This window comes from Mustela nivalis (assembly GCF_964662115.1).
Source record: "Mustela nivalis genome assembly, chromosome: 13".
NCBI lineage: Eukaryota > Metazoa > Chordata > Mammalia > Carnivora > Mustelidae > Mustela > Mustela nivalis.
The window spans coordinates 10,754,971-10,782,645 of NC_139032.1; the positions used below are offsets into that span (position 1 = coordinate 10,754,971).

A 27,675-nucleotide genomic window follows, 5' to 3' on the forward strand; every position below is an offset into this window, starting at 1 on the left:
TGTTTTTCAACAACTATTTATTGTTAATCTGTGGCAGGCACTGTGGCTGAAGAAGAGTATTTCCAGTATGAGACTATTTTAGTATTTGGAGCAGTGTAGTCCAATAGAGCTTTGTGCAGTGGTAGAAACACTCTATGTCTGTGCTGTCCAGGATGGTAGCCATTAGCTGCAGGTAGCTGCTGAGCACTAGAAATGTGACTAATGCGACTAAGAAACTGAAATTGTCATTTCCTTTAATTTTAGTTAATTTAAAATGAAATGTATTGAATACCTACACGTGGGAAGTGGTTATCATACTGGACAGTGCATCTCTAGAGAGAAAAAGGAAATCATTCAGCAGATGTTAGTGCTACATTCTGGATTCCTTTCTTCCTCTTTAAATGCTAATGAAAGCTCACATCACTAAGGTGTGACCAGTTCACAAAGGCTAGCACTGTTATTGTTTGGCGGCACTACCTAATTTGGGAAACATTTTTTAAATCGGTGCTTAGGTCAGGAGAGTAACACCTGACAGCAGGAATACTACCCAAACATCTAGGTCTGGAGGCTTGAAGCGATGTGGGAAATGTTACTCACAGGGCTTTTCATCCAGAGGCATACACTTAGCTACCCCAAAGGAGTCCAGAAGCCTGACACTTTCAGAGCCGCATCTGTTGGACTTGTTTTTCCACATAAACTGCCAAGCTTGTTTTGATTAGGCAGGAAGTGAAGCAATTTTGCAGGGAGAGAGCCCAGCATCTGCATCTCGTCAGCGGGTTAGACCAGACCTTTTACCTCTTACCTTCTACTTGTGAGCCTAGGCGGAGTTTTGCTTTAAGGGAAAGCAATTTTAAGGGAAGAGCAGGGTGGTTCCCTTAGATTTCAAACCCTAAATTATTTATATTATATACATATAATATAAATATATATATATATATTTTTTTTTAAAAAAGATTTTATTTATTTGACAGAGAGAGAGAGAGAGAGAACACAGGCGGGTGTGGGGGCAGGAGAGGGAGAAGCAGGCTTCCCCGGGGCAGGGAGGCAGATCTCAGGACCCTGGGATCATGACCTGAGCAGAAGACAGACTCTTAACATCTGAGCCACCCAGGCGCCCCCCAAATTATATTTTTAATCAGTGTACTTGTTTTGAGTCTCCGAATAATTTACATGCCCCTAAAGTGAGGAAACTTTTACTTCTCTTATGCAGTTCTTTGTACATAGACCTCTAAAAGGAGTAAACGTACTGAGTCGAATTAAGTAGTAAATCCCACTGGATAAACACTTGTGACCTACAGTTGCCTTTTAAGCTGACGATGAGAGGTGTTCGTCTTTTTATTGGAGTTGTTGGAAATGTGTCAAAGAGATAACCTCCAGTATTTCTTCCTCGAAGTCATGTTTTATTTAACACGAACATCCCAACACCCTCGGAATTCGGGTCATCAGGTGCTGAGCTGAGAAATGTGGGGTACAGTGCCGCGTACGTGCTGGCTGGCTGGGGAGGCCTCTAGGCAGGGCAGAAAACTTTGGGGTTTCCCCTCTTCTTCCTCTCGGAAGAGAGCTAAAGAGGCGCCGCAAATCTCTCCAAAAAGTGTTCCTACCGGATGCGCAAGCGACCTCAAAGGCAAAGCCTCGGGACAGGCCGGCCGCAAGCTGCCCGCGGCTGGCCCAGCGCTTCCCCGCGCGCCCCCGGAGCCGGAGCCCGACCCGCCGGCCTAGTGCGCGCCGCGGAGCGAACCATCGCGCCGCCTGGGGCGGGGGGCAGGGAGTGGGGGCCGCGGGTCGCTCGCACCTCGGGGTCCCCCTGCCGCCGCCGCCGCCGGCCCCTCCCGCTCCTGCCGGAAGTCGCCTGTGAAGCGGCCGGTCGCGGGGGCGCCGGGGATTGGCCCCGCGAGCCCTCCCCGCACCCCCCGGCCGCGCGGGGGTGGTAGCGGCCCGTTTGAGAGTTTCCCGGGTCCGGCGGCCGGCGCAGAGGCGCGGCGCGGCGCTGCGGCGGGGGGCGGGCGGCGGGAGGAGGGACAAAGGGTGCGCCCCGGGAGCCGGTCGTCCTGCAGCCCGGGCTTGGGGTCCGAGGACGGATCGTCTGCGCGGACGACGCGGAGGAGCGGAGCCCAGGCGGGACTTGCGCCCGAGATGCCGGTGCGAGGAGATCGCGGCTTCCCACCGCGGCGGGAGCTGTCAGGTTGGCTCCGTGTAAGTGCCCTCTCGAGTCCGCCGGGCTGGGAGAAAGGTCTCGGGGGGCGAGCGTGGGAGCGCGTGGTGGGCTTCCTGGCGCGCGCTAGGTAGCTGCTGCGCTCCCACCTGAAGGTGAGGCCGAGGGCGGGGGCAGATTTCAGCCCCCCGGGTGGCGGCTCATGGCCTCCGAGGCTCCGGGAGCCTTTTCTGTCCTCTCTGAAGTCGCTCGGGTTTCCGATTAAGCCTCCAGGAGGGTAGGGGAACCTCGTGAACTCCGTCCGGGATCGCTGCCACCTTGAAGGCATCTCGTCCTGCCTGTTGTGGAGCTGCTGCGTGCCTTTGTGTTTTCCTTCTGTTGGAAACCACAGACTCTGCTTGATGCAAAGTTACAGGCATGTGTGTGTGAGACAACTTTGACAACTCTTTGGAGACCGGGAGCCTCATTTCCCCCTTTTAATCAGCTGCCTCTAATGCAAGTAGAAGTTGTTTTCGGTAGGGACTGGAGATGGGGTTTTGGAGAGAGCCACAAAAAGGCAGTGAGGAATGCCTTCTCCTCTAGTATGATCTTACCTGTCACCATTCCCTTGCTTTTATGTCTTCATTTGTCAAGTTTCCGCTTTTGCACAGTAGTTTAAGTTATAAATAACCAGGGTTTGACTGCAGGGTTGGTTTTCACATTCTTGCAATGTGGCGGAACTTGGGAGTGGATACTCCAGGGCTTAGTAAGGGACTAAAGCCTCCCACCTCTGTTTTAGCTTCGGTTCTCAGCAGCGCTGCTTCCCTGGCGGCTGTCTGGTCTGACTAATAATGGACGTGGTTTCCCTGCGGTTCCCGGCCGAGACTCAGCCCGTCACAGAAACTGCCCTGTGACTCCGCACGCCCTCCCCGAGCTTGGGGAATCCTAGCAGAGGGGAAAGAGGGCCTTCGCTTCACATCTTCTGTGGTCTGTGCTGGGTGTGCGGACAGTCATTTGGGAGGAACCAGCCCTGCGTTGTCAGAATCATTCCTGGGAGGGACAATGTGTGTGTGTGTGTGTGTGTGTGTGTGTGTGTGTGTGTGAGGTGTGGGGGGGACATCACCCACACCTGAGGAGGAGATGCTTTAAGTGAGTAGGAGTAGTTGCAGTTTAGCATTTAATATCCTGCTCGGGCAGTAGGGGTGTTTAAGAGCGTGCCTCTGTTACACTGTCTTGTAGGGAAAGTGTGCGCGTAATTAAGAATGATGAGTTCCAGTTAGAAATAAGAATGGGATGCTAAGGCTTCTCCTCACCCCGGAGATGAGAGAAGAGGTGCTTCACTCAGGCAGCAGTGGCTTTTGAGGTGTTTCTTGAACTTTTTCAGAGCTGCTCCCAGAGACTGATGGAGGGGGGTTTCTTTCCTTGCAATGGCTGCTGCCGCTTCTCACGACCACACAGCTCATAACCAGCCCCTGCCTACCTGGGCCGGTGTCTGTGAGGGGTACAATATGAGCAAGACTCGGTGTCTGCCTTCAGGAGTGTGTCCGAGCTGAGACTGTGGACTCCGCTGGGATACGTGTGGCTGGGGGCGTGGTGGGGGTGTGGCAACACAGGCCAACTGTGCAGTACGGAATCACAGGAATCACGGGCGAGATGGGACTCCCTTACACATGCTCCCTTTAGGGATTCTTTCTGGGAAGAAAGGGTCGCATTCGAACAGGTACCTCACAGCGCAAGCCAGTAAAGAAGATGGGCGAATGACACACCCACCTCATAGGGGTGAGTGAGGATTGCGTGAAATGTTGTTAGGGTGTTGGACATGTGTGGGTGACGGGTCCTAAGAACCAAGGCAGGTGCTGAAAGCTCCAAGTGCTGGGTCCTGGGAGGAAGGATCTAGAAGTACAGGTAGGAGGTACCATGTAGGTGTCTAGGCAGGAGCTGAGGTAAACAAAAAGAGTTGCTCACACTCTTGAAAGGCCTTGAATGCCAGTAAGAGAACTTGGTGGGGGGTTACTTGGGGAGGAGCTGAGTCCTAAAATCCCAAATGTATTAGTGACTTGACTTCCCTGCAAAGAAGTGAACCAGTTTCCCAGTAAACACTTCACCCCGCCCCCTAAACAGGGAATATTACCATTTTTGAGGCACAAAAATGCCTAAGACCGATGAATTCTAACCTCATCTGCCTGGGGAATTCCATTTGCAAGGACTTCTGCCTACATTTGTTTAACTTTTGATCTAATTCTTTGTACACTGACGAAAGGTTACAGCCAGCCATTTATCTTTTGCAGAAGTGCCTGGGAATGCAAGGGGGATGTAAAAATCCCTGCAGTGGAGTTTAGAAAGGGTTCTCTTCTGAAGTTACTCTTTTTAAGAGACAGGTGAGTTCTTGAAACTAGGCGGGGCCGCTTGAGTCTTGTGGACAGTATTACATTCCATAGTTGACAAAGTCATGCAGATTTGGGCGGGGAGATGGTGGCGGTGGGGGTGGCGGGGGTGGGGTTAAGAGGAAGCGTTAGTAATCACCGCTGAAACTTTCAACATAACTCTTACCAAGAATATGAGCCATCAGGGAATTCCTTGCCTAATCCCTAAAACAAATCCCATTAAGGAGTTGTGGCTACAGATTAATTTATCTAGGTTGAAAGCTGGCTTCCTATGAAATGCCTCATTGATTAGAGTCTGAGCAGTAATGGGGGGCCAACAATTGTTGGCCGGATGGCCTTGGACTAGCCAGCCTTGGTGCTGAAAGGCATTTTCCATTGACGATGATTTGGGGTATAAGAGGGTGTGACTGATGCGCATGTACGTGGGGAATCCAGTTGAGGGACAGAATGATTATCTCAGATGTTTTACTGAGCTAGTTTCTTGCTCCTAAATCCAAGGATTGCGGTCAAAAACATAGACTCAGAGGTCAGATTCAACACCTGTTTAGGGGTTAAAAACTCCAGAGTTTTTGTGAACTTTTTGAGGTTAAGAAAGAAATCTTACCTTAAACTATTTATGGCCTAGTTCACCCCAAAGGAATTTTTACGATGACTCTTGTTAGCAGAAGCTGATATCGCTACGAAATTTATGAGGGTCTAACGTGGTACTACCATTAGAATTTTTTAAAAAATACCATGTAACAGCAGTGGAAAGAAATTTTCAGGTACTCAGTCCTAACATGAAGTACTGTCAGTCGCTAGTTGCAGGTTGAAGGGTACCTGGGAAATACATAACAGCTGGCTAACCTGGTACACCACGTACACCACCGACAGCATTCCATACAAGGCAGAGCTTGGAGGTGCTAAGCGTCTGCTTTCACTTTTTCAACTTGATTAGGAAATGCACCTAACTTGGCCTCTCGCTTCTAGAGCCCAGGCAGGCCAGCGAGGTGATGGTTTCATTCTATTTTTAAAGGGTCTAAAACCTCTGTCATCTGGCCATCCTCCACACCAGTTTCATCAGCCTTGATAACCTGTGAGTTCAGAAAAGAGACTAAAGACTCTCCTATTGAAAAAAATACCTGATATGCTGATTAACCATTTTTCTGCCCACCCCACCTTTTTTTTTTGGCTGTTCCTTAAACCGTGTTTTCTAAAGTGTGCTACAAAGACAGACTTAAAGGTGGCACATTGTTTTTCAGTTATTTTGCATGAATATTGTGCTCCAGGGATAAATATAAAGATGGCTACCGAATTCACTTATTTCGTGGATAGGTTGTTTAGCATGAGGCATGATTAGTATTAAGTAAAAGAAAGAGTCTGATGTAAGAGAAATAAATTTTGGGGTTGAGTCATAGGAGAATAAGGCAAAAACTGTGAACACGGCCCTTGAAATCGGCGCCTTGGTAGTACTTTTAAAATGTGAGTGTGATGTTTAGTTATGGAGAGCTGCGTATACCTCGACCACACCTTCAGGAATGCCAGACAAAATCTGCTGGTGTGACACCTGTGATGCGGTGGACTGAAAATGGAGACGGTGCTTCTGCACTGCGGGGGACATCACCGTGCTCTGGAGCACAGCTTGCTTTCCTAATCTAGCACTGCTGGAGAAGGCAGAGAACCCAAAGAGCCTCACATGTAAATGCACCTTATTTTTTAAAGGTTTAATTTTTTAAGTTCTGTCTACACCCAACGTGGCCTTGAACTCACAACCCCGAGATCAAGAGTCACGCGCTCTAGCGACTAAGCCAGGAAGGCACCCCAAAATGCATTTAATTTTTTAAAAATGTAGCTTATGTTGGTCTGTAAAGTAGGCTTTAGCTAGGATTGTAGTAGGAATGGGAAGTCTTGAGGTTTAAAAAAAAAAGTAACCCTGCGGTGACCTAGAAATATGAATAATTGGAAGTTCACGGTCATGGTAGGTAAATAAAACCAAAATAGAAAATACTTTGTTTCAGTCACCAAAATCCTTAATTGTGTGTGTGCGTGCACGCGCGCACACACGTGCACACCTTTTACATGAAATCCTAAACCTTCAATTAGTAACTTGTACTTTAGTCATTTTAAGTCCACGCAGATATTTGTTTAGTGCTTCTGCCGGATGGTTACAGTTAAATCAGGTCTTTAACCTTAAAAACATAATGCAGTGTTTATCAATAATTTATACATCTTGTAATTTTTTTTTCTTTTTTTTTTTTAAAGTAAGCTTTCTCCCACAACGTGGGACTTGAGCTCAGGACTCCAAGAACAGTAGTTACATGCCTACCCACTGAGCCAACCGGGTGCCTCCACACCTTGTATATTTTAGACCACAGCAATATGCATTTTTTTAATAACATTTATTTTAACTTTCAGCCTAATATTTAGCCCAATTAAATATTCATGGCTTATAGTTTCTGTTTCTGTTTGTCTTCTCTCAACATTTCATTTGTGTGGGAGAGATTTGGTGGGGGGAGCACAATTGCTAGGAGTGAATAAAGTATTTATTTTAGGAAGGTGTACTGACAAAAAAAGTTCAAATTACACCATTAATCATGGCAAAGATGTCATGTCCCATCCTTGAATGCACGTGTTTTCTACATCTACATAAAGATGGACTTCAGAATTAATTAATAGGGCAATTATTATTTTCTATTGTAGAATTTAATCAGCCATATGAATATATACATTATGTTCACAAGAAAAAATGGCATCATTGGAAAATTTAATTACAGTAGGCCTCATCTGATAGATACTGTGTGTAAGTAGGAGACTAAATATATAGTTATATATTTATAGCTAGGGACAAGCCAGAGGCATTTGGAGGGGGTTATATGTAATACATTGTAAGACAATTATTGGGATAGTTAGTCTTCCTGGTAGGTAATGTTATTAGGCTGTAATTAACAGATAATGATTAAAGTCCAGTTATATCTTTGCCATTGTATTAAAAACTTTGGTAGAGATGAAAGAACACTGCAGATACTCTACATTTTGTCATTGGAGTTGAAAGGGGACGGGGGGAATAATGCTTTTGAGTCATCAGTAGGAATAAGTGAACTTTTCTCAGACTTGTAGCTTCTAAGACCTTCGTTCCTCTCAGGAGGAAATAATGGTCCAAATGTGGCTTTGTTGGGAACCATTTTTTGAGAGCCATTTATGTCACAGCAGTAGAGGCAGTGTTCCTAGTTCTTGGTTGCAGGGTTTCTTTTGTGCCTTATGTAGTAGAGCACCCCTGAGGCCCTGAGTCCGTGTTGGGAAGGGGGGTGGTGTATGCTGTAAGAGGAACCAGCTCATTTTCAGTCTACAGAGGGCCATTTGCAAATACGTCTGGCAAAAGCAGAATGAAATTATTTGAGGGAATTAGTTAGCAAAACTGATCGTTTCTGTTTCTGAAAAGAATGACTCCTTTAGAAGGAATGTCCCTGTGAGCTCATTTTTAGAAGCCTGGTTCCTCCCTTAACCTTCTTCACTCAGCTGAATCAGTTTCCTTCTTGCCCTTGATTGGTTGGTGCGCACATGCCAGTATTTACTAGAGCCCTTATCATGTCTGCTCCGTGCCAGTCACTTCCGGTCTGCCCCGAGCCCCTCCTTGGTCTGAGTCATGAGGGTAACCCCAGAAGCTGACCTGGCACCAGACATATCCATTGAGTGTACCACATTGAACCGACTGGATCTGGGGAAGGCTGCTGTTGAATACAAAGAATTGGAGACCCACTGGGAAGTCAGAAGAGTGGATTCCTGACATTTACATAGTGGATGGACAGTTGTGAGTAAGGCAGAAACCAGTAGAGTTCTGTACTGGCATTTTCTGTAGTGCGTAAGCTGTGGCAGCTAGCTGGGTGGGGGCAGCTCAGGCCCGTGAATGGAAGTTTCTGTGTAGGGAAATGAGGAGTTGTATTTGAAGTCTTCTCTGGTGTTTAACGTTCTAAGCGGTTGGGTATAAATCTGGTATAAAGTACTTGCTTGTCTGAAAGTACTTCCTCGCTCCTTAAAACACTTGCATTTGTTTTCTGTTTGTTTCTTTAAAGAAGGGGTCCAGCAGATTTTCTCTGATAGATATTTTTCTGAAGAACAGGGAATTGGGCGCCTGGGTGGCTCAGTGGGTTAAGCCCCTGCCTTTGGCTCGGGTCATGATCTCAGGGTCCTGGGATTGAGTCCCACATCGGGCTCTGCTCAGCAGGGAGAAATTAAAAATAAATAAATAAATTAATTAATTAATAAAATAAAGAACAGAGAAACCAGAAGTGGCAGTAGTTGTTCAGCTCCTCAGCTTCCTGGGAAGATCTGTCACTCAGTCACCGCTTAAATAATGTACCACCTAAGCGTGTGCCGTGTGCTCTGCGGCCACGCCAGGACCTGCGGTCATCCTGCGTGACTTTGTTTTTCCCCTCCGCTCTTCCCAGGAAGAGCTGCTTCCTGGGAGTCTCCCGCACCCCCTTCTCCTCCTGTGGCCTTCTCCGAGGCCCCGCTGCCTGGAGCAGGAAGCAAGGCAAGGCAGGCCCGGAGTCTGGAGCCTGGTCTCCGCAGATGGGCTCAAGACAGAGCCTCCTGCTTATGGCCACAGGCCCTCATCATTCACCGACACAGAATCACTGTCGCTCGAGCTTCAGCATCACGTCAGGCACTTCTGAGTTTCTCAGCATAACTTGAGGCAGAACACTTTGCCTACCTTGGCTGGTCTGTCTAGTGTCTGCATGACTTTTAAGAGGGGAGAGAGATTTGTGGCATCTTAGACACTCATTGAGATTTTCCAGAAATGGAGCTGAAAACACTGGTGCTTTTCCTTCTGGTGTTATCGTCGGGAGTCTCGAAACAGGCAGGCGACACGCTAAAATGAAGAGAAGAGGCAGTGGGCTCATCTTGAATACCGGTGGCCTTCTTTCTAGCAGATCAAATCTGAATTTTAATCAGAGATGTGGGAGCAGTATTTACGTGTTGTATACTGCTTAAGTGTAGTGTTTGCATGTGTCTTTCCCCAAGTCAGGAAGAGGCACGAGAGGGGGACTCAATTTACCAACGAATGGGGTTAAAAAATGTGTGGGACATTGGGCTCTCTGCTCGGCAGGGAGCCTGCTTCCCTCTCTCTCTCTCTCTCTGCCTGCCTCTCCATCTACTTGTGATTTCTCTCTGTCAAATAAAAAAAAAAAAGATAAAAATAAAAAAGTGGCAGTGGGTTTCGGGGGTCAAGTTTATTAAAAAAAAAAATGTGTGGGAAACTGAGAAAAATTTTCCCATAAAAACAGTGGTATCCAGGGTCTGTCCTTGCAAGCTTGATTACTCATAATGAAGCCTTTTTAATCTTGTTGTTTTTCTGGTGTTTCATTGAAGTATACCTTGCAGTAAAAATGCACAGAATCTCAAGTGGACAGCTTGATAAATTTGTTTTCGTTGTGGTACACATCACCTAGGAGCCACCATTTTAACCATTTTAAAGTGTACAGTTCTGTGGCATTGAGTGTACCCGCAGTACCGTGCGGACACCACGATCTGGTTCAGAGCTGATGAATGGAGCCACTTGTGTCATTGCCACCTAGACCAAAACACAGGACTTCCCATCACTCTAGAAGCTTCTCTCTTGCCACTTTTTCTGACTGTTATCACCCCACCCCCAAAGGAGCCTCTTTTCTGACTTCTCTCACCATGGGATAGTTTTGGTTGACTTTCAGAGGATCTGTATTAATGAAGTCAGTATTTTGTGTTTGGCTTCTTTTGCTCAACGCAACTGAGAGTCATCCGTATTATGTGTGGTTCAGCAGTTCTTGTTCGCTGCTGAGTAGTTGTCCTTTTACATGAGTTCCCCACGGTCTGTTGACCCATTCTTCTCTTGATGGATATTTAGGTTGTTGTCTGTTTGTTTGTGTTTTCCTATGATGACTAAAGCTGCTGGGGAAATCACCTACACTTTGCTTTGTGGACTCAATTCCTGGGTGTAGAATTGCTGGGTCGTGTGTTGGGGACATGTTTAACTTTCATTGTGTCACTCTGAAGTCAGGCACATGTGAGTATGGATTCCTTTGTCCTGCCACTTGCTTGCTCTACCTCAGGTAGTTTACTTTTCTCATGTTCAGTTTTTCTCAGCTGTAAAATGGGCACTCTGTGCCTGATCAGTCAGGGTTCAGTGAAGAAAAGAGACATTATTTTAGCACTTTCAAGGAGAAAGGAACTTAATGGAGAGCATTAATGCTGACAAAACAAGAGGCTAGAGGGACAGAAACCAAGAACCCACCACTGGCTTTCATATTTGCCCCCCAGCAAGTTAGAAAGCTGCTGTGGTACAGAGCCGGGACCTTGGAAACATGCTTCCAACTGCTCAGCCTCTGCCGAGCAGAGGCAGCTGAAATAGTAGGGAACTTAGTGACACCTGCAAAGCTCAGGTCTGGCAAATCCGCTTTGCCTGAGACTGCTGCTATAGGAAAGAAGAAAACAAAAGGCATCTGCTTTCCTTCCTCCTTCTAGATCTTAATCAAGTGCACCCTGTTGGCCAGGGGGCCGGGGGTTTCTGGCCTCTGGGAGTAAGGGAAGATGAGTGCCACCCAACAAGAAATGGGATAGATGCCTCCTGGCGTTGCACTGGCAGCCTAAGTGGCAGTGGTTATAACTTACTAGTATCATCATCATTACAGAAAAACATGATGCCAAAGCAGTCCCAAGACCACTCTCTGTAACGCACATTCAAATCTTGAACTTCATTACAGTGACCTGCCGGAGGATGGCAGCTGCTGGAAGACCTGCCGCGTAATTGTTTCTCTGCAGGGCCTCAGCTTCTTTAGCTACTAATCTCTGATTCTAGGTACTTTTCTATATGAGTAAGCTTGAGAAGTTATAATTTGCAAGCCTACCAATTAATGCAGAAACTGAAAGGTGACTCAATTCTAAGAACAGCTGCTTTGATATATACTTTATAAAAATTAATGAGTGTGGCTTTTTTTTTGGGGGAGTCATTCTGATTTGTTAGTTTTTAATAAAGTAAAAGGTGATATATAAATCTTGTTGACAGGTGGACTACAAAGCATGTTCCCTTTTTCTGTCTTTATCTTTCGACAAATGAAATGGAAGGAGATTGGAAGGAGATTAGATTTTTATCCTGTTCGTTGCCTAGAATCTCATACTCACAGCACACGCTAGTCCACTGAACCATTTGGCAATAGTGACTGTCCTATTTCTAGCTAGTATTATGAAATTTGAGCTACACTGCATTGCTCTTGAGACATTTAAACATCTTGAATCAATTGAATCAATTTTTAACTTTCCAGGGACCTTACTATTATTGCTTTGAAGCGGGCTGGCCAGATGATTTATTGATTAACATTTTATTTTAGGCTTTTATCTCTAGTGCTACTTCTGAAGGCTCCTTGCAGAAAAATTTGAAGCGACAGGAACGCAAATATTCTGAGTGCCAAGATAAGTATGACCAGGAACTTCATTTCAGGCACTGGTGTAGCAGTTAGAGTGAGCTGGCTCTTTGCAAAGTTTGCTTAAATTTGATTGTGAGAGAAATACATTGACAGAATCCCATTTTATCTCTTTGTAACCAGATTTACCCAGTTGGCCAGGGCTAACAATAGATGTCCAAACAGTTTACAGTGGTTAATACAATGGACAAAGGGTTTCACTGTTTGGAGACTGGAAAAGAGAACTGATGGGGAGCTTCTTAAGGGCACTGACCTAATTCATTCCTTCAAGAAAAATGATTTAAATATACATGTATTCTGATCCCAGTGTCTATATATTTCAGCCAGTAGTATTGTAGCCTCGGGAAGGGCTGTGTGTGTTTTGTAAAAGTACAGCCTTTATTTTTATTTGACAATGGCCTTTAGAATTTTTTTTTTTTTTTTTTTTTAAACCAAGTTCTGGCATGAATTGCTGCTCCACAAAGGTTAGGGAATTAAGAAAAGCAGCTGAAGTCACACGTCACCCTCCTTAGTCCTGAAACCTCCTCACATTCAGGAATTTTCATCATGCACTTTTTTAGAGATAAATTTCTTTTTTTTTTTTTTTTTTTAAAAACCTATTTTTTTTTTTAAGATTTTATTTATTTATTTGTCATAGAGAGAGAAGCGAGAGAAAGCACAGGCAGACAGAGTGGCAGGCAGAGGCAGAGGCAGAGGGAGAAGCAGGCTCCCCGCCAAGCAAGGAGCCCGATGTGGGACTCCATCCCAGGACGCTGGGATCATGACCTGAGCCGAAGGCAGCTGCTTAACCAGCTGAGCCACCCAGGCGTCCCTAGAGATAAATTTCTTTGTGAGCCTTTCTTCTGTAAAATGTGGAAAAACAGAACTGGGTTAAAAATAACGTTAGTTCAGGCATTGCTAAATTTCTGAGTATTGTGTTTGTGATTTACTTTGTCCAGAAAACATAAATTGCCAGTGCCTTTGCTGTTTACTACCATGAAATATTTGTAGTCAGTATGTACTTCCTCCGAGAATATCTCTCACCTATTAATAGAACAGGAGCAAAGAAGAATGGGAAAAAATCTCACTGGGCTTAGTAGTAAGTTTCAAGTAACAATTGCATTGTTGTTCTAAGTGCTGGGTGTGATTGGATGATCAGATATATAAATGTTGACCTGACTGGATTAGATCTCAGCCTTGAAGGGTCCTGAAAAAAACTGTTGTAACCTATCACTTCGAACAGTTACCAGACTTGTTCTTTTGGCTTTATATTTGGGATAATAATTTATGCAGTGGAGTATCCTAGAAACTGGGGTGCTGTCTTGTCTGTCTCTTTCACCTGTTTCAATTTGATATATTGGCTCTGTTTGTGTAGAACACTACATGGATATTCCGTTATCTTCATAAGAAGTAACATAAGGGGGCGCCTGGGTGGCTCAGTGGTTAAAGCCTCTGCCTTCGGCTTAGGTCATGATCTCAGGGTCCTGGGATCGAGCCCCACATCGGGCTCTCTGCTCAGCAGGGAGCCTGCTTCCTCCTCTCTCTCTGCCTGCCTCTCTGCCTGCTTGTGATCTCTGTCAAGTAAATAAATAAAATCTTTAAAAAGAAAAAGTAACATAAGCTTTTTGATTGGGATGAGTTTAATCTAAACGAATGCTTGGAAACGAGGAACTGCAAAATAAAAGTCCTCAAGTAGATCTAAGCTAAATTTCAGTGCATGTGTTTATCTTTTCAGAAATGCAGGGTGTTTTCATGGAAACCTGTGTTCTGCTGAGTGTTGAGAGGGTATCAGTATCAATGTTGGGGGCTGACTGTGAGTTCTTGGGTGCAGGTCTAGGTCAGCTAGACCTTTGCTTTCCTAGCCCAGACACAGCACAGGTGCTCCGGCCGTGCCGGAAGGGGAGAGGAAGACAGTAGTGCAGTTAAGTCTCAGAACAACTGATACGGGATCTGCGTGAGTGTGCACTGTCTCCCTTTTCTTACTGTGTTCCCAGCCCAGCAAAAAAGCACTTTGCACGGGGCTTGGAGACTGTTGAAAACAGCAACATTCCATCATTGGAGCAACAAATCTAAAATATGTATTCGTAGAGCTTGTCGAGCAGTTCTGAGGCCGTGTCCTTGATTTCTACCACTACGGGTGTGCTGGGGGCAGGCTCTCTCTGCTCCGTTCCCGAGTGTGCAAGAGAAGTCCTGACGTTTGTGAGAAAATGCCTAATCGTGAGGGTGCCCAGGACCCCAAGCGAGATGCCCTGCGTTTTGCTCTGTACGACTGAACTTCTCCTGACTTTGCTGTAGTGAAGCGAGGGAAGGAACCATGACTGACAGTGTTCGAGCCTTGGTGCAGATCTCCCTGACTAAGCCTGCCTAGTTGGGGGGTAGGTGTTAAAACCTGATTTGATAGGTAGGGAAACGGTTTCAGAAACGTTAAGTGATTTGCCCCACGTCACACAGTTCGTGTGGTAGGCAGGGCATGTGGGCCGAGGCCCGCGTGACTAACTCAAAACCAGTAGGTTTCTTCCAGCTTCACCTGCTTCTGCTTTTCAGAACCAGATGAGCAGAGACATAATGGGAGAAGCTAAAGGCCCTCTGTTGATTTTTAGGAGTTTAAACATTATTATTGAAAGTGTATAGAAGTTTTTCTCTTCAGGGAATCATCATTAGTAAAAATGATATATCTAATTTTTTTTTTTAGAGAGAGCCTACGTGTGCTTGGGAGTGGGGGAGGGTCCGAAGGAGAGGGATAATCTCAAGCTGATTTGAGATTATCATACCAGCTGTAGAGCCCAGTGCAGGGCTCAGTGTGGTGCTTGATCCCTCAACCTGAGCTGAAACCACGAGTTGAACGCTTTAACTGAGCCATCCAGGCGCCCCACAATAAAATACCAGTGTTTTTAAGAGATGTTTTCATTTTTCAACGACTTGTTTGGGTTCATTACTGTATGGGATCTCAAAGACTCTAAAATGAGTAAGCACAGCCTTATAGGGAAGTAGTTATATAAACAACTAGCTAAAACCACAATTTATTATAGAAATATTAGGAATATGTCTTGTCTGTGAGTCTTTCTTCAAGTTCACAGCCATTAGTTAGAAAGGACTATTATCCCATCAACCTCCCCCCAAAAAACAAACCCCACCAATTGTTAATGTCAAGAAAAACTTCTTGTGGCTACAAAGCCACATGCGTTATGGAATTAGGACATCTGAGACTTGCTGTGTGTGGGAATTTGGCTGTTAAGGGTCAGAATTTCATCACAAGTTGCCTGAGGATCAAAGTGCATCTTTTAAAACATCACATACCTCCAAGAAGTTTAGGCTAGCAGATACACTCTCGTTTGAAGTGTAACAGTAAGCTTTCTTTTAATATGGGGCCAAGACCATTTGCAGGATGTAGTGAAAATTTTGATTGAGGATCAAGATAGAGTGGTCATTTTGGAGTTAGAGCATTTTGGTGGTGGAGCAGACTTTATGCAGTGCCATGCGTTCACCTTTGGACAGGCTGAGGTAAGAGGATATTGAAAACCGGAGCAAACAGCACAAGGGGTAGAAAGAGCTGGGAAGGCTCCAAATACAGATATTTTTTTCTGATTTTCCCCTGGAATCTACTAAGGGTGCCTTTCTCTTCTTCACCATCTCACCACGTAGCTGTCTCCCTCAGGACCCAGAACTGATGAGTTAGATGAGCATCCATGAACAGTGCGTTAAAGCTGATACTATTTGAAATGTTAATTCTTGATCCTACACTCTGTCAGCTACAGTAATGCTAGCTATGTAATTCTGACCAGATTCTAAGTCGGACTTCAGGCCGGACAATGAATGGGAACTTCCAGTGGTTACACCCTCTCTTGAAAAAAAATTTAAAATTTTTTTTTTGTTTTAAGATTTTATTTAGTTATGAGAAGGAGGGAGAGCGAGCACAAGCAAGGGGTGGAGGGAGAAACAGGTTTCCTGCTGCGCAAGGAGCCCAATCCTAGGACCTGAGCTGAAGGCAGACGCTTAACTGACTGAGCCACCCAAGTGTCCCTTTGCTTTGTGGGTGCCACGTCCTGGTTATCTCTTTTTGAGGGTGCACAGAGAGCATTCCAGCTTGAGATCAGGAACTGAGGTTTTTACTTCTTGTTGTCTAACATACAGTTCTTTCTTGTGTCTTGCTAAGTGTGGATAATACTAACACATGTAGTTAATGATCTACTTTGAGGATTATCTGAAGCGAGATTTTGATCTTACGCCAGCTTCCCCTGTGGTATGTGATTGGAAATTTTGAACAAGTTCAGAATTTAGCTTAGGTAAATTATAACCAGATAAGTTCTTTCGCTACCAAAACCAAGTATAGTTTACTTTGACTTGACCTTTCAGATTATGTACCCACTCAGAACTAGCACCTTTTTAATTAAAAAAAAGAAAAGTAGGGGTGCCTGGGTGGCTCAGTGGGTTGAGCCTCTGCCTTCGGTTCAGGTCATGATCTCAGGGTCCTGGGATGGAGTCCCGAGTCATGAGCTCTCTGCTCAGCAGGGGGCCTGCTTCACCTCTGTCTCTGCCTGCTGCTCTGCCTACTTGTGATCTCTCTCTCTCTGTCAAATAAATAAATAAAATCTTAAAAAAAAAAAAAAAAAGAAAAGTAAAGAAATAAGCAAACAGAACAGGATTATCCTTCAATAGTGACTGGATGCTAAGGGCAGCCCGAAGATGTATTGAAGATTACAGTGAAAGCCAAGGTGAAGGAAAGCAAGAATCAGGAAGTATGTGTCCCTCCCTCTGTAGCGGTGTGAGGGCCTTGCAGGTGAAGATCGTGTCTTGGTGAACAGACACCTGCACGTCAGTAGGCCATTACTGAATTTTGCATGAGTTTAGACTAGGGGTTGGCAAACTATAGTCAGCTGCCTGTTTGGTTGGATGTTTTTTTGTTTTTACTTTTCCCCTCTTCCCAGCAAAGAATTGTCCTTACCTTTTTAAAGGGGTACATTTTAAATTGCTTATGTAAGTATTTATGTAATATCCTCTACTTCCAAAGCTTAAAAAATATACTGTGTGGCCCTTTAAGAAAACATTTGCTGGGCAAGGAGGCTTGGGTTTCTAGCCCATTCTGCTGTCTGGAAATAAGTATGTCAGAATGCCGACTTGTGAAAGAGTCTCGCTTCATAAGGACACTGTTGTCTGACATCCTTCTTGGCAGTGGGAAAGTGAAAGAGAGAAGGAGTTGGGCTACTTAGCTTCCTGGTTTTAGTCCAGGAAGGTGACGGATAACAGGAGCCAGTTCACAAGTTTTGAGTGTAGACTTCCTCCGAGTTAAGCAGTAACATAAACACAAGAAACTGTGGAGAAAATATACTTCTTTAGGATGTAGAAAAAGGCCACGAAACTGAAATGTCCCTCTACAATGAAACGTTTCTGTCTGGGCTTTGGATGTTCCGATTTCCCTGGATTCCAGCCTTGGGACAGTACCATTTATTGTGTTTCTACTTGTTGACTCTTTCAGTTCCAAGCCATCTGTTCTTTCCTGTCAGGGAAACCTTCAAAATTATAATAAAAGGCCATCATGGGCTAAAAGTCTTGAAGAAATGTAATACAGAAAAGGAGTTAATGATGTTCCCCCAGCTTAGGAGATTTGGAAAGGCTTTGGACTGCTACCAATGGCTGACACCTCAGCTCTTAAGCATTTACTTTCATTGTTCTCCGAACTATTCCAGGCCTTCCTACATCCTAAAAACAAGCATCCCTTGAGGGTGGGGACTGTGTCCTATGTTGTTCGGTCTTTGTTTTCAGAGCCTGGTACACAGACACTTAAATGTTGAATGCAATCTATTTTTTAAATCTTATTAAATTTATACCATACTGCCCTTTTTAAGGGTGGGGCTTACTTAGTATAGGAAACACCCCTCTTGTGTGGTACTTCAGAGTTTATAAAAGCTCACACATAAAATTCCCCTTTTTCTTGCCCACTTCTCAGTAATAAGACCGCAGCCAAGACTTTGGAACCTGGCTTGGAAATTATGGTTCATTTCGGTCTTTCCTCACTGTAGAAGGGGGATCTTGACCAGAGCTTAAATGCTTGGGTGGACCTCTTGGCTTCAGCTGCCCTGAGGAGCCATTACTGCACCTGAGGAGCCATTACTGCACGTAGAATCAGTGCCAGGCTCCTCTGTCCTCCTCTTTCCCAACTTCTGTGGCCAGTAGTCTGCTGGGGCTGTCCACCTAGGCTTACCTTTCTTTTCTTTTTTTTTTTTTTAAAGATTTTATTTATTTATTTGACAGAGAGAGAGAGGAGGAAGCAGGCTCCCCGCTGAGCAGAGAGCCCGATGCGGGACTCGATCCCAGGACCCTGAGATCATGACCTGAGGCGAAGGCAGCGGCTTAACCCACTGAGCCACCCAGGCGCCCTAGGCTTACCTTTCTTCTCTGGCTCTCAGTAAAATAAGAAATTTAGATTCAAATGTATAAAAATACAAACCTTCCTCTCATTGACCTGCCTCAGAGTTTGACTTACTCACAGAGGAGACCAACATCCTTCCTGAGTCCCAGGCTTGCCCACCTGCCTCTGTGCCCCAGATGTGGTGTCTCTTCCTCAGGAAGCTGCATACCCTACTTCCACAGTCACTAGAGAAGGAGAGCCTTCCTTGATCTGCCGAAGACACCAGTCCTTTCTGTTCTAGACCTGTGTGTGCTTGCCCTTCCTAGCACTTTCTAGCTCGACTTCTGCAGCTGCTGACTGACTCCTTGATTTACGTTGACCTTCGCTAGTCTTTGAGCTCCCTGAAGGCAGGGCTGTGTTTGTTACCCTCATTGTTTAATCTCAAGTGCTCAGTACAAATCCTGCTCTGAAAGAGGCGCTTGATAAATAATGTGTCGCGTAGGTCTGTCTTCTGGAAATTATGTTCCTCTGTATTACTTACGTCCAGTGATTAACAGTTAGAAAGTGCTATCTTCTGCTTTCCAGATGGCTTGAATTCCTTGGACTATTCTACAGCACCCGGAGCTAGGTTAGCAACTTTGTAGGGTGTTATAGAATGTTAATGAATGACAAATAAAAGTGTTATTTCCACTTTTAGCCCCCCCACTTGCAAACTTATCTTGCCTCTTATAAAAGCTATAGTGGCAGGATTTTATTGCCAATTTCCTCTAAATGGCATTTATTTTGAAATTTTAAATTTGAAGGGAAACTCTTCTTTTTATTTCTGCATCATTGCACCACCTAGTGGATTTTGTCTTTACTACGCAGTGGCCTTTTCTGATTTCCTGGCCGTCACCAGTTCCACAAAAGGGAAATCTTGGGTACCTTTTTATGCTTTAAGATTGCATACAGTTTCTACCAGTAGTTTCTCTTACTAGGCAGAGTGAGGTTTTTCTGAGAGGAGCTCAACATTGCTGACTTCAGAATTTAAAGAAATGTTGACCCATACGTGAAATTTCCCGTGTCACCAGTAAAGGAATGGTGTGGAGTGGGGGAGGGGGTAACTACCCAGTATAGTATGGACTCAGTTTAGCTCAGCTTATGTAATAATGACACCAGATTAGACCAAAGAATGAGATCTTTTTCTAAGTTTAGAAACAAAACTGTTTCAAACATCTTAACTTTTTATTTATTTAATATATTTTGTTATGAGAAGAAAGCAGTAGGAGAAGCCCACTATTTTTGTATAACTCGATTCAGTTTCATCTGTGTTTTATTATTAAGTCAAAGTCATTAGTAAGGCTTGCTGATTTGCATTTTCAGTATTTTTAATAGCTTGGCTTGGTCTCCCACTTTGCCTTGGTGTGGGAGGTGGATGCAGGAAACCTCACCTTTCCCCTTCCTGTCTCTGGTCTTTGCTGCCCCCTCCCCTTAATGGAGTGTGTTCTAGTACAACCGAGAGTTGTTTTTCTCTCTTGATTCCATGAGATGCAGTGGATACACACTGTGCTAAATGTACCATTGAAGCACACTTTCAGTTATCAAGTTTGATATTTTAAATGTATAATAAATACATATGCTGTTCAAACCGTAAATTGTAAGCTTTTAAGTCTTTTTCATAGATTAATGGTTTAATATAAAATTATTATGTCTCATATTGAGAATTGGCTAAATTAGTGTTTTCAAAGTATCAAAAATGTGTCTTGTAAAGAAAGGAGGTTTATTTAAATAAATCTACATTAAAGGCAAAAAAAGGGGGGGGCACCTGGGTGGCTCAGTGGATTAAGCATCTGCCTTTGGCTCAGGTCATGATCCCCGGGTACTGGAAACAAGCCCCATACTGGGCTCTCTGCTCAGTGGGGAATCTGCTTCTCCCTCTCCTTCAGTTTGTGCTCTCTCTCTCTCTCTCTCTTCTCTCCCTCTGACAAATAAATCTTAAAAAAAAAAATTATGGGTCAGTTTATAAGAAGATGCTTGGAAATGTTAGTGGTGTACAATTCAGAAATATTACAAAATATGGAGAGGTCTCCAGGCATTGCAGTTTTGTCACAGTATTAGTTAAAGTAGCCAAAAAAATATAGAAACATTAAATGACTGCTAGGGATGTGGTTAACAAATTATATGCTAAATGTGGCTATTTATAATTTTAAGTTAAACATTTAGTTTCTTTTTTTTTTTTTTTTTTTTTAAGATTTTATTTATTTATTTGACAGAGGGAGATCACAAGTAGGCAGAGAGGCAGGCAGAGAGAGAGAGGAGGAAGAAGACTCCTTGCTGAGCAGAGAACCTGCTGGGATCACGACCCAAACCAAAGGCAGAGGCTTTAACCCACTGAGCCACCCAGGAGCCCCAAACATTTAGTTTGAAGCTATTTAGTTGCAATAGCTTCATTTCATTTTTTTTTTTTAAGATTTTATTTATTTGACAGACAAAGATCACAAGTAGGCAGAGAGGCAGGCAGAGAGAGGGAGAGGAGGAAGCAAGCTCCCCGCCGAGCAGAGAGCCCGATGTGGGGCTCGATCCCAGGACTCTGAGATCATGATCTGAGCCGAAGGCAGACGCTTTAACCCACTGAGCCACCCAGGTGCCCCAGTAGCTGCATTTCAAATGCTCACCATGGCTCCATAGAATACAGGTACAGAACATTATCATTACAGCTCAGAGTTCTGTTGGAGATACTGTTAGACCAGTGCTTCTCTAACTTCTGTGTGCACTTTAATCACATGGGGGCTCTTGGTAAAATACATACTCTTTTCAACAGGTCTTGGGTAAAAATACAGGTCCAAGTTAGGTTTTTAGGATTCAGCATTTTTTTTTTTTTTTTTTAAGAATTTGTTTGTGAGAGAGAGAGAGCAAGAAAGAGCATGAGGTGGCAGGTGGGGGAGAGGTTAAAAAAAAAAGCTCCTCTCAGCAGGGAGCCCAATGTGGGGCTTGATCTCAGGACCCCAGGATCAGGACCTGAGCAGATGCTTAACTGGCGGAGCCACCCATGCACTCCAGGATTCAGCATTTCTTTCTTTCTTTCTTCTTTTCTTTTTTTTTTTAAGATTTTATTTTTATTTATTGGACAGACAGAGATCACAAGTACGCAGAGAGGCAGGCAGAGAGAGAGGAGGAAGCAGGCTTCCTGCTGAGAGAGAGCCCAATGCGGGCCTGGATCCCAGGACTCAGGGATGATGCTTTAACCCACTGGGCCACCCAGATGCCCCAGGATTCAGCATTTCTAATAAGCTCCCAAGTGTTGGCAGTACAGTATCTAAACATGAGGTCTTTGAAATTCCTGCATTTATTTCCTGATTCTGATAGAAGAGGCTTTCTTTGAGACTTCAGACTCTGTAAGGCTAATTGGCTTTCTGGGGATTAACTAGGGATATTGATCTGTGGTGGAAGCATTGTTGTCACTCTTTTCTGTGTGACCCATCCCTGTGATGGTGCCTTGGGTCTGGGAGGGAAAGGTTATTCTGTGTTTCATTAGGGCCAACCCTGCTAGCAGGATTTAGCTGAGCACTCTAATAACTGGTTTTCTAACCTGTCTTTTGACAAAGCAGTTTATAATTTTCTTTATCTTGGTACCTGTCATGGGGTGGTGGTTTGTATATGTGTTTGTTTTTTTTTTTTTTTTAAAGTGAAGCTGTGTTTTAATCTTGTATGGGCTTAGTTGGATTCAAAATCATAGAGTAGACAGGGCTATGTCCCTGTTGCCAAATTAGCACCTTCCTTTTTGGCTTATTAATGGTTCCTGTGTAATTACAAATAAGAATGGTCTGTTTAAATTACAATTATACTTCATAGCTCAGTGTATCAGCACTATGAATATAGAGGTCTGAAATGTAATTATCTGATCTGCTGATCCCAACCCCCCCACATATTGTTATTAAAGTTGGACTCATGCAGATTTGGACTCAGACTGTGATCAGCCACCTACTAGCCGTGGAACTGTGTGAAAATTCCTTATATTTATATACATATATATACACATTTTTTTTCTTTTAGTATATATTTTTTAGAGCAGTGTAAATAAAATTCACAGCCAGACTGAGGGGGAGGTACAGAGATTTCCCATCTGTCCCCTAGACCTACCAGGGTAAAGCCTTCCATCATTGGTATTCCCTACCAGAGCGGCACGTGAGTTACAGTTGACGAACCTACACTGACACATCACTATCACCTGAAGTCCACAGTCCACAGCTCACTTTTGGTGTTGGACCTTCCGTGGATTTGGACAAATGTATAATGACATGCATCTATCATTACGGCATCGTAAGAGTATTTTTACTGCCCTAAAAAATCGTCTGTGCTCTGCCTGTGTTCTCTCTTTCCCTCTAACCCTGGCAACTACTGATCATTTTATTGTTTTCATAGTTTTCCTTTTCCAGAAGGCTGTATGTTTGAATCAAACAAGATACCGCCTGGTCAGGCTGGCTTTTTTTACTTAGTAAGATGCATTCAGTTTCTTCCATGTCTCTTTATGGCTTGATAGCTTCTTTCTTTTCAGTGCTCAGTAATATCCCATTGTTGAGACGCGTTGCATGTTTAGTCATCCACTCACCTACCGAAGGACATGCTGACTACTTCCAAGTTTTGGCAGTTCTCAATAAAGGTGCTATAAACATCTGTTTTGTTTGGACATAAGTTTATAATTCCTTTGGGTAAATACCAAGGAGCACAAGTGCTGGATTGTGTGATGAGTATGTTTGGTTTTTTTGTTGTTGTTTATTTTTTTAAAAGATTTTATTTTTAAAGGTTTTTTTTTTTTAAGAGATTTTATTTATTTATTTGACAGAGATCACAAATAGGCAGAGAGGCAGGCAGAGGGAGAGGAGGAAGCAGGCTCCTTGTGGAGCAGAGAGCCCAATGCGGGGCTCGATCCCAGGATCCTGGGATCATGACCGGAGTGGAAGGCAGAGGCTTAACCCACTGAGCCACCCAGGCGCCCCAAAGATTTTATTTATTTATTTATTTATTTATTTTTTTAAAGATTTTATTTATTTATTTGACAGAGATCACAAGTAGGCAGAGAGGCAGGCAGAGAGAGAGGAGGAAACAGACTCTCTGCTGAGCAGAGAGCCCGATGTGGGGCTTGATCCCAGAACCCTGGAATCATAACTTGAGCTGAAGGCAGAGGCTTTAACCCACTGAGCCACCCAGGTGCCCCCCAAAGATTTTATTGTTAAATAATCTCTCCACCCAGCACGGGGTTCGAACTCAAAACCCCGAGATCAAGAGTCACGCGCTGCACCGACTGAGTCGGCCAGGCGCCGCCCGAGAGTATGTTTGGTTTTTAAGGAAGCCACTGCCCTGTCTTCCCAGAGTGGTCGCCCCGTTTCCGCATTCTGGCCGGCTCCTGCTACTCCACATCCTCATTTGCTGTGGTGTTGTCATTGTTCCAGATTTTGGCCCTTCTACTATGTAGAGTGGTTTCTCCTTGTTTTAATTTGCGTACCCCTGACGACACAGTATGTTAAACATCTTTCATATACTTAGTTGTCATCTGTGGGTCTTTGGCCTGTTTTGTAATCAGGTAGTTTTATTACTGTTGAGTTTTCAGAGGTTTTTGTATGCATTTGTCTGATAATTGTTCTTTATCGGACATCTTTGCAAGTATTTTCTCCTAGTTTTTGGTTAGTCTTTTCATTGTCATTCACAGAGCAGAAGTTTATAATTTTAGTGAAGTCCAGCTTGTCATTTCTTTGTTTCATGGCTCATCAGACCTGATATTTGCATAAGTAAAAAAGGGAGGAGGTGGGTTTTTGGAAGGGTTAATTGTTAAGTTAACAGTCATTGAACACTTGATACAATGTCTGGCGCTTTTTAATTTTCAGTCAGTGATGATGTGTTTTGGGTCCCCTGGTTTACGCACGTGTTCACAGAGGTGCAGCTCTAGGGAATTACACCTGGCTGGCTACTGAAAGAGCCAGAAATGAAGTCTGCCCCGGTTCCCTTCCTGCACCCTCTCCCTCCCAAGTCACCAGGGTTTTGCGGTGACTCCAAAGAGCTGCTGAGCCAGGTTGACTGGACCCAGACCAGCTACTTGGAAATGAGTGTCAGGCTTGTCAGAGCAACTGGATCCACTGCTGGTCTAGCGCCAAGCCAACAACCGTGGCCGCCTTCCTTTTTTTTTTTCCGGGTTTAAGGCCAGGAACTGATCACAGTAGTTTCTGAAAGGCTCTATCAGTGCACAGGGAAAAAGGCAGTGTTTATCAGTGGAAAGGATTCAGGCATTGCAGCCACACTGACCTGGGTTAGAATCTGTTCTCTGCCACATTTGACTTGTATGAACTTTAGCAAGTGACTTTACTTCTCTGACTTAAGTCGTCTTTTCTGTAAGAGGAATCTAATAATTATGATATTGGTAATAGCTAAAAATGATGGAGCATTTACTCTGTGTCAGGCACTACCCCGAGATCTCCACGTGCATGGTCTGCTTAAATTCTCGTAACAAGCCTAGAAAGGTTTACAGTTGGGGAAACTGAAGCAAAGACAAGTTAATGTAATTTGCTTGAGTTAAGTGGTTAGTAGAGACCAGAATATCCACTTTCTGATTATGGAATCCATGATGCATCCCTTAAAAAAAAAAATGCTGGGGGCCTGGGTGGCTCAGTGGGTTAAGCTGCTGCCTTCGGCTCAGGTCATGATCTCAGGGTCCTGGGATCGAGTCCCGCATCGAGCTCTCTGCTCAGCAGGGAGCCTGCTTCCCTTCCTCTCTCTCTGCCTGCCTCTCCATCTACTTGTGATTACTCTCTGTCAAATAAATAAATAAATAAAATCTTAAAAAAAAATGCTTTTTTTGATATATAATTCACATACCATACAATAAGAGTGTACAATTCAGTAGTTTCTGATATATTCACAGACTTGTGCAACCACCACCATATCAATTTTAGAACATCTTTATCACTGCAGAAAGTAATTCCCATACCTATTAGTTAAATCACCCCCATTTCTCCCTGAATAACTACTCCTAGGCAGCCACTGATCTGCTTTGGTCTCTGGATTTGCCTCTTCTGGACATTTATGTAAATGGAATCCTTACAGTATTTGTCTATTTGCATCTCTCTGGCTTCTTATATTGCCTACAAGATTCATCTGTGGCACAGCGTGTGTTGGTACCTCATTCTTCATGGCCAGACACGAGTCCATTGTGTGGATAGACCACGTTTGGCTCACCCGTTTATCGACTGATAGTCATCTGGATTGTTCCCACTTTTTTGCTATTATAAATAATGCTGCTGTGAACATTTGTGTACAGTTTTTGCGTGGACATACACTTCCAGTTCTCTCGGTGTCCATGATAATGTTCTTAACTACTAGACTGTACTCTTCCAGGAGACAGAAAACAGGCCGTTCTTACTTGGGAGTGATCTGGTTACATTGTTGCTGCAGTGCCTTTGGTGGGTACCTTTACTGAGGGCGCTAATTCAGTGATGAGCACTGAGCCAGGCTTTTCCAAATGCTGCTTCATTTAGTCCTTACATTTATAACAGGGTAGACATTGTGTGTCCTGTTTTACAGATGGGGCCACTGAGCCTCACCAAGTGAACTGCTTAAGGTCACAGAGCTTGTAGAGCATGTAGAGAGCGGAGCCCGGACCAGGTGTGTGGGATGGCCTGCAGAGCTCTTACTTGAACACCATATGGCAGTATACCCAGAGGTATATTTGTGAAGACCCTGCCTCCCACTTTGAGGTTTGTTGGCCTGGATTTAAAAGACTGCTTTCCACAGGAGTGTGCTTCATTTCACCCTATGAAGTAGACAGTGATACTCATTTCTTATTTGTATCAAATGGCAGCAGAATTCCCCATGCTCCCAAGGTCATGGGTGGGTTGGAGGGTCAGAGTCTTGGTTGGAGGTGTCTTCTTGGAGTCTAGGTTCATTGCTCTTTGCATTTCAGCAGAGCTGCTTTCTAAACAACAGTGGGGTCCCCAGGCAGACCGTCATACCATTGTTGTCTCCCAATTCTTTCTTTCTTTTAAGGCAGACTGAAGTTTTCCCTTAGGTAAATAAAGGGTGACGGATTTGGAAAACAACAACAACAGCAACAACAACAACAACAAAAACCACCTCAGTAAACCCTGGTACCTTTCAGCAGTGGGCCTGGAATCTAATCATATGAATTCTGAGGAGCTGTCAGGAATCCCTCTTATAACTTGTGTTATGTTATTTTTTCTTAACTGTAAACATGCTAAGGTGTGTGCTGTGAGCACTTACTCTCTGGAGCTGTGAAGGGAGGGTAAAGAGCAGGGGACTGCCTTGTTCATCCCATCGGAAAGTGAAATACTTCTGGAATAAATGATGGATAATTTTTTTTTTTTTAAAGATTTTATTTATTTATTTGACAGACAGAGATCACAAGTAGGCAGAGAGGCAGGCAGAGAGAGAGAGAGGAGGAAGCAGGCTCCCTGCTGAGCAGAGAGCCCGAAGTGGGGCTCGATCCCAGGACCCTGGGATCATGACCCGAGCCGAAGGCAGAGGCCCTAACCCACTGAGCCACCCAGGTGCCCCCGATGGACAATTTTTATTGGCAAACCAAAAATTGCTTGAAGAGTTAATTCATTGCTGACTAGTTTACTATTATAAGGAAGGGTTTACTTTGAGAGACCACAGCCAACTGCCCCAAAGTCAAGGACTTGGTTTATAATTTAAAAAATGAATCATTTTAGGGAAACAGACTGGAGCTCATTTTCTGCCTTTCTTGGGAAATAGTGGTTCCTGCCTACTTCTTTGATAGGCGTCTTGAAATTGTGCCCAGCGATTGGAATTTTTACTAAATCCTTTACCACCATTAAAATAAGACCGATTTCGTGAGACAAGAGAGGGGTATGGTCTTTGTAACTGCCATTACCTCATCAGTCACCTGGCTCCAGCCCCACACGGCCTTTTTCCTTCCTTGAACATAACCAGATTCTTTCTCACCTTGGGGCCTTTGCCCTTCTGTTCCCTCTCCTTGGAGAACGGTTCGGAGTTTTTTAGGATTAGTGCTTTCTAGTATCATAGCCTGTGGCACTTACTGCTCTTGCAATTATAATGTATGTTTATTTGTTTATTATTTTTCCCATTAAAATCCTTCCTGTGAGGGAAGGACTTGGCTTGTCTCCCACTAACGCAGACAGCGAGCCTTTATCTTCATCTGCCGTGGCAGTAAGCAGCACTGAGCTGTCCTTACTGTGGACTGTCCTACTTACTGTCCTGCTATGACTCCCCTGCACAGTGACTTTGGGTAATTTTGTCTTTCAGTCCACAGGCTGCTGTTCAGTAAATGTTTGTCAAGTATATGAATGTGGAGGTTAGAAATCTTGGGGAAGGTAAATTGTTAAACTTGAGGTCTTCTCATTGAGGCAGGTGTTCTACCACAGAATGTCCTTTGGATGCCCGTGGTAGAACAAC

The 27,675-nt window shown here is 44.2% G+C and overlaps 1 protein-coding gene and 1 long non-coding RNA gene across 9 annotated transcripts in view; one reads left to right on the forward strand and one right to left on the reverse strand.

Annotated features, from left to right (window-relative positions):
- The window catches only part of LOC309846984, a 318,364-nt gene that overhangs the window by 193,578 nt on the left and 97,111 nt on the right, over window positions 1-27,675 (reverse strand). The window lies entirely within an intron of this gene.
- The window catches only part of TJP2 (tight junction protein 2), a 123,183-nt gene that overhangs the window by 44,368 nt on the left and 51,140 nt on the right, over window positions 1-27,675 (forward strand). For 2 of the 8 annotated variants that reach the window (XM_082696638.1, XM_082696644.1), the window contains exon 1: window positions 1,926-2,172. The exons of 3 other annotated variants lie outside the window; for them this stretch is intronic. In XM_082696638.1, the coding sequence (XP_082552764.1) occupies window positions 2,113-2,172 (60 nt within the window). In that variant the 5' untranslated portion in view covers window positions 1,926-2,112. Of the gene's footprint in view, window positions 1-1,925; window positions 2,173-8,087; window positions 8,286-15,239; window positions 15,408-27,675 lie in introns of those variants that run through there. 3 more of the 8 variants (XM_082696641.1, XM_082696642.1, XM_082696639.1) reach the window with 3 other exon arrangements.